A 17,350-nucleotide genomic window follows, 5' to 3' on the forward strand; every position below is an offset into this window, starting at 1 on the left:
CCTCAGATAAAAAGAGTTAATTACACCTACTTATGTTATTATCGGTAAATCACAAAACATAATATTGAGTGGCAGAAACAAGTTGCAGAATGATAGGTAAGTATAATTGAGCTTATGTTAAAAACATAATACAATCTGCTGTTTGGCAAAGATAGAAACCCACTTCAGTGTACCAACTTCTGAAGACAGAAAGAAGGGAATGGGATTGGGGCAGCGTTCCAGAGGGTGGTACAAGCTCTCCAACTTTGTGTGTGCACACATGTGCAAGCGTTTCTCTTAGAAAAATTGTAAGTGAATATGACAAAATGTTAACATGTAGGTGATAGGCACTTGGGTATTAGTTATATTACTTCTTGTACTCTTCTGGTGTTTGTAATATTTGATTTTTTAAAAAAGTTAATATCATGTGACATATAGACAATTGTAGTTTTCTTACAGGGAGAATCTTCAGGGGGTGAATGATGTCAGAATTAAATTTTTAGGTGCTCTTTAGAAGAGCACATTCAGTTATGTTATTATGGTTCCTTCAGTTAGATGAAAGCTGTGTAGTTGCATGAGTATGGTAGTCAAGCTGAGAAAGAAAAGGTGTGGGAAAGGAGTTAAATATAAAATCTTAAGTATGACAATGTTTTCCTTAGTGCATAGGAAAGGGAATATATAATAATTCAATACCTGAAATCCATAAGAAGTAGCCCAAAATGAATTTTATTGAATTAGAAGCCCTGATGAGGAAAGGAAAAAGTTTTCTGTCTGAGTGTTGCATTCAGGGAAAGCAAACTACCGCCCACTGAATAAAAGTTAAAACTAAACATTATAATATCAAAATTGTAACTTGTTGTTTACTATGAGGCAACAAAACAAAAAAATATATAATGTATCTATCGTTTTGTCATTTACATTTTTCGTTTGTTTGTTCTGCTTAGCTGGTCACCTGACTTTTGAATGCCGCAATTTTCTCCGAGTAGACCCAAAAAGGGACATAGTTTTGGATGTCAGCAGCACAAGCAGTGAAGAGAGTGATGAAGAGAATGAAGAACTGAATAAATTGCAGGCATTACAAGAAAAAAGTAAGCAATACTTTTTTTCCTTCCATCCTTTAAAAATGTTTCTAAATGTTTTGCTATATTATGTCATATTTATCGATTGTTCTATTGTATTTATCGTTAAGATATCTTTTGTATTTTATGTAAGAAGTAATACGTAAGTAAGGAGTAGGCTTTGAATGTTGTAATTTGCCCAAAATCAAACAGCTGATCAGTGATAGAACCAGGAGGCAAGTCTATTTCCGATTCCACAACCCAGGTCGTCTTGTCATTGCTGTTCTTGTTGTTCCATCACACTAGGATTGTCACATGGTACAAAGGGTCTGATTTAAGACTGGGTTTCTAGCCCTATTTGGCCATTTTTTGGCATGTGATTTGCGGCACTTAACCGCTCTTAACCTCAATTTCCTTGTGGGATAACACAAGGGATGGGATTGTCAAATCACAGTAATTTGAATCAGAGATCTTAGCCAGTCTGAAGCTTTAATAATAATTTCAAGCGTATAAATGATAATTTCAAGGTGTGGGCAAAACAGCAAAAGTTCTGGGACAGCCTGTACAGCTCCCCAGGTATTTTCTTTCTGCTTCAGAACCCACTCTAGACAAGATTAGCATGAGAGGTTTCTACATTACTTAGACAAAAGAAAGTCATTTTAGTCATGAAACATCTCAACTGTATCTCTGGATAGTTGCATTTTCCAGGGAGCATTCCCATAGATTCCAGGACTATTTACCATAAACAATCTTAGATGATCCAGGCATATCCTGCTATAAGCAGTCTCTTGCCAATCCTTATAAACAAGGATTCTCTTGCCAGCAGCTTGATCACGGACTTCTAGCTTTCAGAATTGTGAGAAAGCAGATTTCTGTTATTCAAGCCTCACTTTCTACCCCCAACCCCCAAAATAGGGATTCTTTAGCTAGCAAATACCATTAATTTGTTTCCAGGAGGTCTCTGATTAGCATGTTTACAAAGAGATTTGACCAACTTACCTTCTTTCTTTCCTGGGGGCATCCTTCTCTCCCCTCAAAGAGAGAATAGATTGCACACCTACTATTTAACCATTTCTTTCCCATCTTGTGTATAAAATGGCCTATCCTTGCAGTGAGGTTTTTAGGGATAAAATGTGATATGCTGTCTGTGAAAATACTTTGTAAACTACAAAATGCTATACGGTAGATGTCAAACAGAAGCAAAATGCAGCTTATTTGACCATGAGTTTAGGCATGGGGTGAGAAAGATGCAAAAAAGGTTAAACTTATTTTAGGTCATCAGAGAACAATAAACACTTAAAAAGAATTTTAGGTTTGCCATATTCTATCCAATCAAGGTAAATATAGAAGTCAATTGCCAGGGTACTAGGATAACCTGAGAAGGCAAAAGAGAGAGGGGAGTCCCAAAGAGGTCAAGTAAGAGTTACATTACATATGAGTATAAATAGCTTCAGGGTAAAGATAACTGCTTGAATACACATGCTTAATTTTGCTCCCTACTGAAACCTACTGAAATGATAGAAGAATTTTTTTTAAGACATAAATCCACAAAGACAAAGAAAATGGGATAGGAAGAAGTAGTGACAACATTTTACTAAAAAGCAGATGGGTTAGTGATAACAGACTGCACATTTAAGAAAGCTTAATCCTTTAACAATGTGGAAAGCTGAGAAGTAGCCTGATATACACTTTAAAACTCTCTAAAGACTTGATAATGAGTGTTCTTAGTTACCTCTGTAAGTGAGGATGTATGTAAGGCTAAAAACAAAGGGATTGGTTAAAAATCTGAAGTAATTATATGCTTAATTCCCTTCCCCTACTCTGTGAAGACAGATGGCTTCCTTTCGTCACCTCAGACTACTGTAGGTCTATTTTCTAGACAGGGTAAGACAAAGGGTCTTTAAACTGAGTTATTCCAAACACAGATGAAAATAGTAAAAGGTTAGATACAGAATGGTGAGAACCTTCCAGCCATCTTCACCTGTTTGGTTCTCAGGCATATATCACTCAGGCAGAAGATTTGAAGATTCACCTGGCCTAGCCAGATTACCAGTAAAGTCCAGATTTCTAAGCTTTGCTTGCTCAAAGCTCCCAGTTAGCTTTTTAGACAACTAAAGAGCACTAAATTTCTGAGGAAAGACTTTTACATGAATATGGATACCAAAACTAACAAACAAAAAAAAACCACCTTGAAGGACAGAGTCTATGCAGGGAAAAGAAAACTTAACAGAAATCATTAATAACCAGTTTCATAGAAAGATGAGGTATACCCCCCAGGAAACGTGAATAAGATACTATAAAAAATAAAAAAACAACAAAAGAACTTTGGGAAATTAAAAGAGAAGCAGACCTGAAAAACTTGATAGAGATGGAAGATAAAGTTGAAGAAATCTAAGAAGAAGAGCAAAATGGGAGGAAAAAGATAAAAGACAATTGAAGGGTCAGTCTAGGAAATATTTAATTCAAGTGAGTCTCAGAAAGAGAAAACAAAAAATTTCCAAGAACTGAAGGACGTTAGTTCCCAGATGAAAAGTTTCAACAAGTACCAAGCACAGTGTTAAAAACTTGAAACTTTGTCTCATAGGAAACAGGAAGAATATAATCCAAACTTCCAGAGTCAAGGATAAAACAGGTAAAGGATCAGGAGTCAGAATAGCTTTGTACTTCTGTAAAGCAATACTGGAAGCTAGTAGATGTGGATAACACTTTCAAATTTTTGGAGAAAAATTGTATCCAAGTTAGAAAGATATATCCAACCAAAATTTTGTCAACCGAATGTGAAAGTATGCCTTTATTCAAAGGCATTTTCAGACATTCAAAGTCTCAAAAAAGTTTACCTCTCACATACCCTTTCTTACAGTACTTATTCCAGAGTTTTCTACCAAAGTAAGGGAATAGACCAAAAAAAAAAGGAAGACATGGAATATAGGAAATAGAAGAGACAAGAATGGCATCCCCAGGATGGAATCCCTACATAAAGGGGAATCCTGGGAAGGTAGCTGTACCAGACAAAGAGAGCAGCCAAACCACATAGAAGCAGAACAGGAGATTCTGGGAGAGAAAGCCTAAGATCATCAGTTCCACAAAGAAAATTTCTAACCCATCCATCTACACTGCCCTATCTTTTTAATAAATGCATTAAGCTTTAGAATTAGGAAGGATCTTAGAGAACACATAGTTTAAACACCTGGTTTTATAGAAAAGGAAGATGAGGACAAATGCCTTCCCAAAGTTAGTAACTGGTCACAGTAAAGCCAGCACCATCATCCAGGCTTCTTGCCTATACTGTTTTCATTACAATCTCTACCTTAGAGATCATCCAGTCAATTGGTTCTTGACCTTTTTTTCTTCACCACGTCCATCTTCAAAGATAAAGTACACTCCTCTTATGAATAGTGGTTTATTCTAGAGGTGATTTTCAATCAGAAGACCTGGGACAAATCCACCCTGGGAGGAAGTAGAGGGAGTTAACGTATCATAATCTCCAGGATGAGGAGTAGTTGGTAAACCTTCTTTATTAGAATCAGCTTTCCCCTAACCTCATATTGAGAATGACTGACTCAATTGAGCTTTTTTTTCCTTTAAAAGATATGCTTGCCCTTGGTCACTTAAAGGCTCAGAACTTGTTTCCAAGTCTCATGACTCCCACCCAGGACAGTACTCATTCCAGCATATCATGCAGATTCCAATAAGAAATTATTATAAAAGGGATCCATATTTATTTCATGGTTACCTAATGGAAGCCCAGAGACCCCTACCCAAATAAGCAATAGATTGGTTCCATGGTACGTGGAGGAAAGAAGTGCAGAGGTTGTGGTTCTTAGTTCCAGTGATAACTTTCTGATACTGCTCAGAATCTCAAAAGGGGCGAGGGTAAAACACTGACCTACTGAGTGTGAGTTCTCATCCTACATCCTTTAGATAGTCCTGGGGGCTCCTTGAATCTTTCCTTGGTCCTTAGAGGTAGGAAGCTTTTGAATATGTTGTTTTTTTAAAAAATGACATCATAAAAATAGTGAGCCAGGAGAAAGCAAAGAATGTTTAGTGTATTTATGTAATTAGTTGTTCTGTTGTTATGAAATAAAGACATGAAAGGGAAGATAAAGAAATATCACCAAAAAATCAAGTCAAACTTATTTTTGTAAAAGTTCTGTTTTCTATTTGCCTCTTTTGTATTTGCTTCTATTATATTGCATATTTTTCATTGCATTTACTATCTTAATGTCTTTCATTTAAAGATTTAAAAGAAAATCTTTTTTGGATTTGGGATTTTATTCCTTTGTTTTTTTTGCTCAAGAAGATTTGCCCTGAGCTAACTTCTGTTGCCAATCTTCCTCTTTTTGTATATGAGCTGCTGCCACACCATGGCCACTGAAAGACAAGTGATGTAGGGAACTTCCTGGGCCCCTGAAGTGCAGAGTGCTGAACTTAACCACTAGGCCACTGGGCCTGGCCTCTAATATCTTTCATTTAAGACAAACAAAAGAAGTCTAAATGACAAATATGTCAAATTTTGATGCAAATTAGAAAATGTGAGAGTAGGACTTAATGTGGATAGGAAAGAGTGTTATTGTCTTATTATAATAACCTGGGACCTGTGCAGCCTTAGAAGATTATATCACCGGTGCTATGAAAAGGGAAAGACCAAACAGTCAATTTATAGGAAGGATCGTAAGGTCTTCCTGACTCACATTCTGTGTGTGTGTGTGTGTGTGTGTGTGTGTGTGTGTGTGTGTGAACTTGCTTACATCTGATGGCACTACAGTGCTTCAGAAAGCTGCTTGTTAAGATTTTATACTGCATTTTGAATTTTCTGAAGAAACTTGCCTTTGGAATTGTTACTGATAGTAGCATATATCTGAAGATCTATTTATGGTACAGTATGCATAAAGTCAAGGTAAAAGGATTTTACAAAGGACCCAAGAAATTCAAGAGTATGGATTTTTTTTCTCCTTCTATTTTACCTACTATTATGTAATATTAGTCTTCAATTTGCCTGTATTTAAGAGGTAGTCCTCTCTTCATATCTCATCCCTTAATTTTTTACGATATTCTTTTAGTTCAGTCCAGAAAAGAAATGTTGTATTTTGACAAATTTGGGGGTTTTTGGCTTAGTTTGGATTTTTAGTTTAGTTTGTTTTGTTTAAGAGAGTTTTATGTTAAGTTCATACTTGATTTTATTTAAAGGTAGTTGACTCTGAAAACTACCTGGGAGAAAATACCAAAATCAGACATTTGCATTGTATTGCCATATCGTTTCTCCCCATCCCTTTAGTAACTGCTGGGATCAGATTCAAATGAATGACCTACAATCGTGGTTTCAAGCTTCATAAAGATAGGGCTTGAAGGAATTTGTAGGATAATTGGAGTAAAGCCTATATTTGGCTCAAAATGTGCTTTTTGTAAGACAGCTACAAAAGATATTGCAAGTAGCTGATTGGAAGACACAGAGGGAATGGGAAATTTAGATTAATGGATCTAGGTTTGTAACTGCCTAGTCTCGTATTTAAAAGAGCTGGAGTAGCTACAAACCTGATGACAGACATGCAAGGATCTAGTGACTGAGCCTGCGTGGTACTGCTAGGATGGGCCTTCCATACTACCCCAAAGCTGTCTCTAAGCCGTGCATCATAACCTCTGACTCCCGTATGTTACATAAGAGACCACCACATTACAAAATTTAAGTGCTAAAGTACATAAGGACCTTCTTATCTTCTATTTTGTACTCCAAAGCTTGGTTGTATCATTTTCCAAGAAATTATTAGTTTGCAAAAACTCAGATTATTTTCCCTGCTATGCCTATGTACATTTCAGCATCCTGTCTCAGAAGGAACCTCAATAAATAGAGGTGGAATAGTTTTAAGAGTGGTAGTATACAAACACTGGACTATCTAAAATAAACTGTTGTCTTCAGTGCTTGAATTCTCATAGCTTAGGTGTGTACTGCCTACCCTCGTCAGTACTGCTAGTTCCTAAGGGTAGATGGCCAGGAAAAAAGGTTTATTGAATTCTAGGATTATTTTGTTTTTATTAGAACTAATTTATCTATATAATCTAGTTCGTGGGCTCCTTACCCATCATTCCTAGATGGAAGAGGAAATTATTTTCATAGCTACTGTTTGCTTCCTTTCTCCCATCTTTTTTTGGTGGACATATTTACAATAGTTATTCTGAACTTATTGTAGCTACTAAAAGAAGACAGCTACTCAAGAAAAAGCTAAAATGATTATTTTAATGTCAGACCAAGTAGATTTCAAAACAAAGAATATTACTAGGGATAAAGAGGTTTTTTTCATAATTGATAAAAGAGTCAGTTAGTCAAGAGGACATAAAAATACTAAGTGTTTATGCACTGAATAACAAAATTTAAAATATATGAAGCAAATCCTGTTAGAACTACCAGGGAAAATCCCTGTAGATACACAAATCCACAGTTATAGTTGGAGATTTAGACACACCTCTCTCATAATTGATGGAACGTGTAGACAGTAAATCAGAAAAGACATAGAAAACTTAAATAACATTGTCACCCAACTTGAACTATTTAGCATTACAGAACACCTCACCCAACAAGAGCAGAACACGTTTTTGTTTTTGTTTTTTTCAAGTGCACAGAGAACATCTACCAAGATAAATCTTATTCTGTGCTATAAAACAAGTCTCAGTAAATTTTAAAGGATTAAAGTTATGCAAAGTATGTTTCTAACCACAAGGAAATTAAATTAGAAATCAATAACTGATAGCTTTCTGGAAAATTCCCAAATATCTGTAATGCAACACACTTCTAAATAACCCATGGGATCAAAGAAAAAAAGCAAAAGGGAATTATAAAGTATTTTGGACTGAATGAAAATAAAAACACAGCATAATATTTATGGGATAGCCCTAAAGCAGTACTTAGAGACAAATTTACAGCACTAAATGCCTGTATTAGAAATGAAAAAATGTCTCAAATTTATGACTTCTTCTGCCTTACCACACTAGAAAAAGAAGAGCAAATGAAACCCAAAGTAAGGGGAAGAAAGGAAGTAATAAAATGAAATCAGTGAAATGGAAAGTAGAGAAAATCAGTGAAACCAAAAGCCAGTTCTTTGAGAAGACCTATAAAATTGAAAAATCACTATCCAAACTGATCAGGTAAAAAATAAATCAATAAATAAGAAATGTCATACATTACCAATATCAGAAGTGAAAGAAGTGACAACAATACAGATGATACAGATACTAAAATAAGGGACTATTATGAACAACCTTATGCCAATAAATTGGACAACTTAGATAAAATGGACAAATTACTTGAAAGACATAAACTACCAAAACTCTTTCAAGAAGAAATAGATAAACTATCCTGCATCTATTAAAGAAGTTAAATGTTTAGTTTAAAAACTTTCAGCAAAGAAAACCCCATAACTGAATACCTTCTCTCATGAATTCTACTGAGCATTTAAAAGTTGAAGAGGAAGGAATACTTTGCAACTCAATTTATAAGATCAGCATTACTCTGATAACAAAACCAGATAACGATACTGCAAGAAAAGTATCCCCATAAATACAGACACAAAGATAACTTTAAGCAATTAGAAGAATTTTAGCAAATCAAATCCAGCAATTGTAAAAAGGATGCTATGTTATGATCAAGTGGAGTTTATCCCAGAATACAAGATTTGTTTCACATTCAAAAATCAGTCAATGTAATTCACCATTTTTAACAGACTAAAAAAGAACACCTGTATGATAATTACAATACTTTAAGAAATTATCTGAGGAAGTCCATCTTCCATTTCTGATAAAAATTCTCAGCAAACAAGGAAAGGAAGGGAACTTCATCAGCTTGATAACGGACATCATAAAAAACTGAAAGATTACATCATACTAAATGGTAAGAGACTGAATTTTTCCATAACATAAGGAAGAAAGTGAAGATGTCTACTCCTACCACTTCTATTCAACATTATAGTAGAGATTCTAACCAGGCAATAAAGCAAGAAAAAGAAATCAAAGGCATCCAGTTTGGAAAGGAAAGAGTAAAAACTGTCTTTATTTGCAGATGACTTGATCATCTGTGTAGAAATCCTAGGGAATCTACCAAAAGAGCTTCTAGAACTAATATCTGAGTTTATAGCAAAGTTGTAGAATACAAGATCATTCAATGGGCAAAAAAATTAATTGTGTTTCTGTATGCTGGCAATAAGCAATCAAAAATTGAAATTTTGCAAGCCAGCCCAGTGGTGCAGCGGTTAAGATTGAACATTCTGCTTTGGCGGCCTGGGGTTTGACAGTTCGAATCCCAGGTGTGGACCTACGCACTGCTTGTCAAGCCATGCTGTGGCAGGCATCCCGTATATAAAGTGGAGGAAGATGGGCATGAATGTTAGCTCAGGGCCAGTCTTCCTCAGCAAAAAGAGGAGGATTGGTAGCAGATGTTAGCTCAGGGCTAATCTTCCTCAAAAAAAAAAAATTGAAATTTTGAAAATACCTTTTATAATAGCATTAAAAATATGAAGCATTTAGGGATAAATCTGACAAAAGATGTGCAAGACAGAAACATACAAAACATTGCTGAGGGAAATTAAAGAAAGGAATGAATCAAAAGATATACTATATTCATGGAATAGAAGATTCAAGCTTTTTAAGATGTCACTTCTTCCCAACTTGACTTACAGATTCAAACTAATCACAATCAAAATTCCAGCAGGCTGTTTTAGAAATTGACAAGCCGATTCTAAAGTTCTTGTGGAAATGTGAAGAACCTAGAATAGCCAAAATACTTCAAAAAGGAGTAATAAAGTTGGAGGACTAACACAACTTAATTTCAGGATTTACTGTAAAGCTACAAGTAATCAAGACAGTGTGGTATTGATGTACAGATAGATCAGTGGAACAGACTAGACCCATACAGCCAAATGACTTTTTAAATTAAACTTTATTTGGGGATAGTTGTAGATTCACATGCCACTGTAAGAACTAATCCAGAGAGCGCTTTATACCCTTTACCCAGTTTCCCTCAATGGTAACACCTTCCAAAATTGTAGTACAGCATCACAACCAGGATAGTGACTTAGCTACAGTCCAGATACAGAATATTTCTGTCGCTACAAGGATCACTCATATTGCCCTTTTATAACCACACCTACTTCCCTCTTATCCTTACTACCTTCTTAATCTCTGCAATCAAAAATTTGCTATCTATTTCGATAATTTTGTAATTTCAAAAATGTTTTATAAATGGGGTCACATGGTATGTGACCTCTTTAGATCGGCTTTTTTCACTACTTCTCTTGAGATTCACTCAGGTTGTTGCCTATGTCAATAGTTTGTTTCTTTTTATTCTTGAATAGTATTCTGTAGTGTAGATATAACACAGTTTGTTTAACCATTCACCCATTGAAGGACAGCTGACTTGTTTCCAGTTTGGGGCCATTACAAATAAAGTTAATATTAACAGGATTTGGGTGAAGATAAATTTTCATTTCTATGAGATAAATACCTAAGAGTACAATTGCTAGGTTGTATGGTAGTTGCATGTTTAGTTTCTTAATAAACTGCCAAACTGTTTTCCAGAGTGGTTATACTATTTTACATCCCTTACAGAAATGTGTGAGTGACTCAGTTTCTCTGCACCCTCGCCAGCATTTAGTGTCGTTACTATTTTTTATTTTAGCATTCTGATAGATGTGTAGTTATATCTCAATATGGTTTTAATTTGTGTTTCCCTAATGGCTAATGATGTTAAACATCATTTCATTACTGCTGAATGTTGAGTTCTTTATATATTCTAGATACTAGTCCTTTGTTGGATCTCCAGTTTGCAAATATTTTCTCCTGATATGTAGCTTGTCTTTTCGTTCTCTAAATAGGTCTTTCACAGAGTAGTAGTTTTTAATTTTGATAAAGTACAATTTTTCAATTTTTCCTATTATAGATTGTGCTTTTACTGTGAAGTATAAGAACTCTCTGCCTATCTCTAGATCCCAAAGTTGGTCTTCTTTTTCTTTCTTCTAAAGGTTTTATAGTCTTACATTTTACATTTAAGTCCATGATCCATTTTGAGTTGATTTTTCTATAAGACATGACACTTAGGTCAAGGTTTGTTATTTTGCTTAAACATGACCAGTTTTTCCAGCACTATTTGTTGAAAGGCCATCTGTTCTCTATTGATTCTTTTGTACTTTTGCCAAAAATCAGTTGGTCATATTTGTGTGGGTCTGTTTCTGGGTTTTCTGTTCTGTTCCATTGATCTATGTGTCCATCCCTCCACCAATACCACACAGTCTTGATTAATTTAGCTATATAATAAGTCTTGAAATTAGATAAACTGATTCTTCCCACTTTATTCTTCTTTTTCAAAATTGTTTTAATTATTCTAGTTCCTTTTCCCTTCAACATAAATTTTAGAATAATGTTGTCTATATCTACAAAAAATCTTGCTGAGATTTTGATAGGAATTGCATTAAACATGTATATCAATTTGGGGAGAACTGACATCTTTACTATGCTGAGTCTTCAACACATGGTCTGTCTCTTCATTTATTTAGATCTTTGATTACTTTCCTTAGCATTGTATAGTTTTCAGTATTAAATACTATACATGTCTTATTAGATTTATATGTATAAATATTTTTCTTCTTTTTTTGAAAAATTGTAAATGGTGTATTTTTAATTTTGTTGTCTATGTATTCATTACTAGTAATAGAAATACAATTGATTTGTGTATGTTTATCTTCTATCCTTGCTGAAGTCACTGATTAGTTCTAGCAGTTTTTTGTAGATTCCTTGGTATTTTCTTTGTAAACCACCATGTCATCTGCAAAGAGTAACAGTTTTATTTCTCACCTTTTATCTATAAGGCTTTTATTTCCTTTTCTTGCTTTTTTGCAGTGGCTAGAACTTATAGCACTATGTTGACAAAGAGTGGTGAGAGATGACCTCCTTACCTGGATTCCAGTCCTAGGGGACAAGAGCTTTTAGATTTTCACTATTAAGTGTACTGTTAGCTGTAAGTTTTTTGTAGCTGCTCTTTATCAAGTTGAGGAAGTTTTCCTCTATTCCTGTTTTTTCTGAGAGTTTTTGTCATGACTGGGTGTCACATTTTGCCAACTACATTGTCTGCATTGATTGGTATGATCTTATGATTTTTCTTATTTAACCTGTTAATATGGTGGATTACATTAATTGATTTTTGAAATATTCTATTTGCTGATATTTTGTTAAGGATTTTTACACCTATATTCATGAGAGTTATTCGTCTGCAGTTTTCTTATTTTGTACTGTTTTAGTCTGATATTGGTATCAGAGTAACATTAGCTTTGTGGAATATTGAGAAGAGTTTCATTCTCTTCTATTTTTTGGATAAGACTGTGTAAAATTGGTGTTAATTCTTTAAATGTTTGATGGAATTCTTCAGTGAAATTTCTGGACCTGGAGATTTGGGGGTGGGGTTTGATTATAAATTCAATTTCCTTAATAGTTAAAGGGTTATTTAAATTACCTATTTCATGTTAGAAGACTGGTGGCAATTTGTGTTTTTGAGAAAGGGTTGTGTACTGTGTAAGTTGTCAAATTTATATTTGTAGACTTGTTCATAGTCTTTACTTATCCTTTTGATGTCTGCAGGGTCTATAGTAATATCCTCTGTTTTATTCCTGATATTGTATTTTTTTCTTTCATGGTTTTGCTAGAGATTTGTCAGCTTTATTGATCCAGTGCTTTATTTCATTGTTTTTCTTAATTTTTCTTCTGTTTTTAATTTCATTAATTCCTGTTCTTTATCTTCTTCCTTTTATTTGTTTTGGGTTTACTTAGGTTTTTTTCCCCTGGGTTCTTGAGATGAAAGGTTAGATGATTAATTTGAGACTTTTGTTCTTTTTTATTGTAAGCATTTAGTGCTTGAGTTTCCCCTTTCAGCACTGCTTCAGCTGTGTTGCACAAATTTTGATATGTTATATTTCAATTTCATTCAGCTCAATGTATTTTCTTATTTTCCTTGCGACTTCCTTTTTGCTTAATGGATTATTTAAAAGTGTGTTATTTTATTTCCAAGTGTTTGGAGATTTTTCTGTTATCTCTCTGTCATTGATTTCTCATTTATTCCATTGAAGATAGAGATATACTCTGTATGATTTCAGTTCTTTTAAGTTTGTTGAGGTTTGCTTTACGGCCCAGGACATATTCTATCTTGGTCTATGTTCTGTAGGCACTTGAGAAAAAAATGTGTATATCTCCTCTTTCTGGGTATTTTTTAAACGTTGTTTAGATTCTGTTGATTCATGGTGTTTTTGAGTTTTTCTATATCCTTGATAACTTTATGTATAGTTTCTATCAATTACTGAGAGAAGGATGTTGAAATCTCCGACTACCATAGTGGATTTTTTCAGTTCTCTTGCCTGGCACACATACATTTAGGATTGCTATATCTTGTTGGTGAGTTGAACTTTTATCATTATATAATGTTCCTTTCTTTCACTGGTAATTTTCTTTGTCCTGAAGTCTATTTTATCTGATAAGTATAGCTCTAGCTTTCCATTCTAGCTTTCCTTTGATAATGTTTGTGTGACATAACCATTTATATCCTTTTCCTTTCAACATGCCTATATCATTACATTTGAGGTGAGAGTCTTGTAGACAGTATATAGATGGGTCATATTTTTCAAGCCAATCTGCCAATTTCTTTTAATTGATATCCTTTTAAAAATGTAATGTAATTATTTATACATTAGGGCTAACTCTGCTATTTTATTATTTGCTTTCTGTGTTTTGTTTTTCATTCCTCTATTTTCTTTTTCCTACTTTCCTGTGGGTTACTTGCACATTTTTTAGAATTACCCATAGTGCTTTGATTTATCAATAGTGTCACTTGAACTCTTGTAGAATTTCATTTTGATTCATCTGTAGTGTCTTTGAATATATTCATAGTGTTTTTTAATTTTTATGTGGTATTTTATGTAGCATTTTTAGTGATTACTCTAGGGATTACATTATACATTCATCATTTATTACAATCCAGTGGTATTTTACCAGTTCAAGTGAAGCACAGAAACCCTACCTCTCTTTATGTCCCTTTACCCTCTCTCATTTACAATACACTTGTCCTAAATATGTCCTCTGCATACGTTGAGAACCACATCAGACAGCAGTGTTATAGTTTTTTTTTTGTTTTTTTTTTTAAAGATTTTATTTTTTCCTTTTTCTCCCCAAAGCTCCCCGGTACATAGTTGTGTATTCTTCGTTGTGGGTTCTTCTAGTTGTGGCATGTGGGACGCTGCCTCAGCGTGGTCTGATGAGCAGTGCCATATCCGCGCCCAGGATTCGAACCAACGAAACACTGGGCCGCCTGCAGCGGAGCGCGCTAACTTAACCACTCGGCCACGGGGCCAGCCCCAGCAGTGTTATAGTTTTTGTTTCCACCATCAAACATAATTTAGAAACTCAAGAGAAGGAAAGCCTATTGTACCCATATTTTTGCTTACTGTGTTTTTTCTTCTTGATGTTCCAAGATTCCTTCTTTTATTATTTCCTTTCCATTTAGAGGAACTTCCTTTAGCCATTCTCATATGGTATGTCTGCTGGTGACAAATTCTTTTAATTTTCCTTTATCTGAGAATGTCTTGACTTCTTCTTCATTCCTGAAGAATATTTTCACTGGGTAGAGAACTCCAGGTTGATAGTTCTTTTCTTTCACGGCTTAAAAAATGTTATGCCACTTCCTTCTGGCTTCCATGTTTTCTGATAAGAAATCTGCTTTCATTCTAATTGTTTTACTCCTGTAAGTAACATATCATTTTTCTCTGGCTGCTTTATTTTGTCTTTAGTTTTCAAAAGTGTAATTATGATGTGTCTTGATATAGATTTCTTTGGTTTATCTTGTTTGGGATTCACTTAGCTTCTTGAATCTGCCGGTTTCTTTCTTTTGCCAAATTCAGGAAGTTTTCAGCTGTTGTTTCTTCAAATACTTTTTCATCACCGTCTTCTTTATCCTAACCTTCCATGACTCCAGTGACATAAATGTTAGATCTTTTGTTATTGTCTCACAGTTCCCTAAGGCTCTATTCTTTTCTTTAAGTCTGTTTTCTCTCCATTGTTCAGATTGGGTGATTTCTATTGTTCTGTCTTCCACTCCAGTGATTATTTCTTCAGTGCCTTCCGTTCTGCTGTTGAGCCCATCCACTGAGCTTTTTATTTCAGTTTATTGTATTTTTAGTTCTAAAATTTCTGTTCTTTGGATTTTCTGTTTCTTTGGGGCTTTCTATTTTTTCATTTGTTTCAAGCATGTTCATAATTGTTCATTGAAGCATTTTTATGATGGCTGCTTTAAAATCTTTTTCAGACAATTCTAATATCTCTCTCGTTGAAGTGTTGTCATCTATTGATTGCTTCATTTTTTATACAATTTGAGGTCTTCCTGGTTCTTGATTTGAATGAGTTCTTTTCATTTGAAATTTGGACATTTTTATCTTATATCATTAAACTCTGGCTTTTCTTTAGACCTTCTGTTTTATCTGATTTTCCTAGAAGGGAAAGTGAGGATGACACCTTGTTACTGCTAGGTGGAGATAGAAAACCTGTTTCCTCACTCAGCCTCCACCAGCACCCAAGGTGGGCATGGCTCCTTGTTACTGCTGGGTGAGGGTAGGAGTTCCAACTCTCTATATGGTATCCCATGGTAGGGTTGGTTTTGTTACTGGCAAGTGGTGGTGAAAGCCTTGACTTTCATTAAATCTCTTCTGACAACATTTTAGCATAAATGAGAGGGGGCCTCATTAGTGCTGTGTGGTGGTGGAAGTCCTGGCTCTCCATATGGTTTCCACTGACATTGTTAGATTGTTAGTGGAGGTCTAATTACTGGTGAGTGGGGATGAAAGTCCTGGCTCCCTACTTAGACTTCTCAAGCAGGGAGGTTGGGGCACCTCATCACAGACTCACAGGGGGAAATCTATTCCTCACTCGGCCTTTGCTGGCATGGGTGGAGGTGTTGCCATAGTTTTATCTGTGATGTTTGGCTGGAGTTAGGCAGTTATTATCTAAAAGTTTCCTGTCACTAGGCTGTCCCTTTCTTGGTCCTTTGGCTAGAGAGAGCATGCTTTTGTTGGGACAGTTTTGTCTGTAGCTGTTGACATTGCTTGGTTGCCAGCTTCTTCATCTTCGAGTCCGGGCTACACAAAGCAAAAAGAAGTTCCAGGGAACTCACTACTGTCTCATTCTCTGGATTTTGAGATCCCTAGCTGGTCTGTCTTCTTTCCACCTTTTAGAGTCTTCTTATGTTTATTTTTATAATATCTAAGGGTTTTAGTTGTACTTAAAGGAAGGCATAGGAAAAGTACATTTAGTCCATCTTCCAAGAAGCAGAAGTCCAACTGATTTTTGACAAAGGTGAAAAGGCAATTCTGTGTAGAAAGGATGGCCTTTTCAACAAATGGTGTTAGAATAATTGAATATTCAAAAAAGTGTTAAATGAAAGAAAGAAGTTGCACAAAATATTATATATGCCACAATCTATTTTTCAAAAGAGGAAAAACATTGGGGACCTGTGCACTGCTCATCAAGCTGTGCTGTGGCAGCATCCCACATACAAAAAATATAGAGGAAGATTGCCACAGATGTTAGCCCAGGGCCAGTCTTCCTCACAAAAGTAAAATAAAATAAAAATAAATCTTAAAATTGTTACAAGAAAAGTACAGTATCCTTACCAGTGAAATTCACCAACCAACAACCAAAATCAAAAAATGTATACAAACTATATTAGTATATGGACTGATGCTAACCTGATTCTTTCCCCTCAACACACAGGAATAAATGAAGAAGAGGAGAAGAAAAAAGCAAAAAGCAAAGAGAAAATCAAGTTGAAAAAGAAAAGGAAAAGGTATTTTTTTAACATCTTTTTTTTTTCAAAGAGCAAGACTGTGAATCCAGGATGGATTATAAAATTTTATTTTTCATGTATAGTCCCATTAATTTAACATTAATTTTTTTCTTAGTGGCAGTTAGAGGTTCAGTTTTTTCAGTAAAATAACAAAGTCCTTTATGTCAGGAATCAAAAATAAAGTCAACAGTCAGACACTTTAAATTTTCTTTTTGGAGCAAATGTAGATATAGATAAATAACAATCCTCTCCCCTTCTTTTGTGTATTCTATTTGTATTCTAGAATTTTACGTTTTAGAAGATCAGCTAAGCTTTTAATAGGACATATGTTTATATTATTCACATATGTATTTTGTCCTCATATATATGAAGTTGGCGCTTAGATATTTGTATTCTCAAAATATCATTGCCATGGCTAAGAAATTAATTTATTAAGAGGATTTATGTATTCACTTGT

At 34.7% G+C, this 17,350-nt stretch overlaps 1 protein-coding gene across 2 annotated transcripts in view; it reads left to right on the plus strand.

The window, feature by feature from the left end:
- Window positions 1-17,350, plus strand: part of SREK1IP1 (SREK1 interacting protein 1) — a 121,712-nt gene that overhangs the window by 30,961 nt on the left and 73,401 nt on the right. For both annotated transcript variants that reach the window (XM_070246209.1, XM_005604230.4), the window contains exons 3-4: window positions 924-1,067; window positions 16,821-16,893. In XM_070246209.1, coding sequence (XP_070102310.1) covers window positions 924-1,067; window positions 16,821-16,893 — 217 coding nt within the window. The remainder of the gene's footprint in view (window positions 1-923; window positions 1,068-16,820; window positions 16,894-17,350) is intronic.

The sequence above is a fragment of the Equus caballus genome, chromosome 21, assembly GCF_041296265.1.
Source record: "Equus caballus isolate H_3958 breed thoroughbred chromosome 21, TB-T2T, whole genome shotgun sequence".
In the NCBI taxonomy this organism is placed as follows: Eukaryota; Metazoa; Chordata; class Mammalia; order Perissodactyla; family Equidae; genus Equus; species Equus caballus.